This window comes from Gracilinanus agilis, unplaced genomic scaffold (assembly GCF_016433145.1).
Source record: "Gracilinanus agilis isolate LMUSP501 unplaced genomic scaffold, AgileGrace unplaced_scaffold17738, whole genome shotgun sequence".
Taxonomy (NCBI): domain Eukaryota; kingdom Metazoa; phylum Chordata; class Mammalia; order Didelphimorphia; family Didelphidae; genus Gracilinanus; species Gracilinanus agilis.
Window position 1 is genome coordinate 2,925 of NW_025348849.1, and position 913 is coordinate 3,837.

At 66.2% G+C, this 913-nt stretch overlaps 1 protein-coding gene across 1 annotated transcript; it reads right to left on the reverse strand.

Moving 5' to 3' along the window:
• Positions 1–285: 285 nt before the first annotated feature.
• On the reverse strand, positions 286–876 carry LOC123254215 (transmembrane protein 164-like; the record flags this gene model as incomplete). The annotated part of the gene is made up of 1 exon (XM_044683270.1): positions 286–876. A coding segment is annotated over exon 1 (390 nt), but the record flags the coding sequence as incomplete, so codon positions are not given.
• Between the last annotated feature and the right edge of the window lie 37 nt (positions 877–913).

The window sequence follows — 913 nt, forward strand, 5'->3', positions numbered from 1 at the left end:
CAACCAGGACTAGCCAGGATGCCTCCCAGCCCTCCAAGAGCTTGCTCCCGGCTTCCCCCACTGCTCTCCCGGCTCCCCGTGGGTGGTTAGGAACGAAGTCGGCACCCTCACTGGAGTGCCCGTGTGAATGAATGACAAAGGGAACCCTGCGCTGGGGCTGGAAGGCTCTGGGCAGAGGCTGATGGGAGAAGGCTCAGCACCTCGTCTGGGGAGGGGGTCCTATCCTAGGCCGAGTGGGGTCCTCTGCGGATCCCCAGGTGCCCCGGCGCCAGGCAGCCAACTCACGTGCATCATGGTGACCAGGTGGCAGGGGTTGAGCAGGTATATGACGGTCTTGGTGGCGAATTTGAAGCCCACTTCCACGCCGAAGGTCAGACACAGGGCCACGAGGAGCAGATTCTTGAATAGGCTCTCCTTGGCGGCGGGCGGCTGCTGCTGCGATCGGAGGCGAGGGAAGGCCCCTCGGGCTCCCCAGTCCTCCTTGGGCTTCCACAGGAGATGCCATAGGGCCACTAGGATCTCCAGCACGGCCAGGGCCAGGAAGGCCCCGCTCTCCAGCAGCCGCTGCTTCCACGACAGGAACGCAGCACAGTCGGGGCCCCCGTTGCCTTCAAAGCTGGGGTCCACGCCCCCGTAGAGCCAGTCCAGGAGGCTCTGGTGGCTGTACCTGGCCATAGTCTTCTTCTAGGGCAGTTCTGCTTGACTAGCCGGGAACGGACGGGAAGAGGCTGCACCCGCGAGGCTCGGGAGCCTGCTGGACGGCACGTAGCAAAGCGGAGACCCCTCTCCTCGAGTCACTGGGACGCCCGGGCCAGGGGGCACATGGGCCCCGGGGCTTCCGACTGCTCCCGAGCCCCCACCGCCCCCAGGCTCCAGCTCCGGGTCCCAGCCCAAGGAGCGAGCGGCTTTGCTG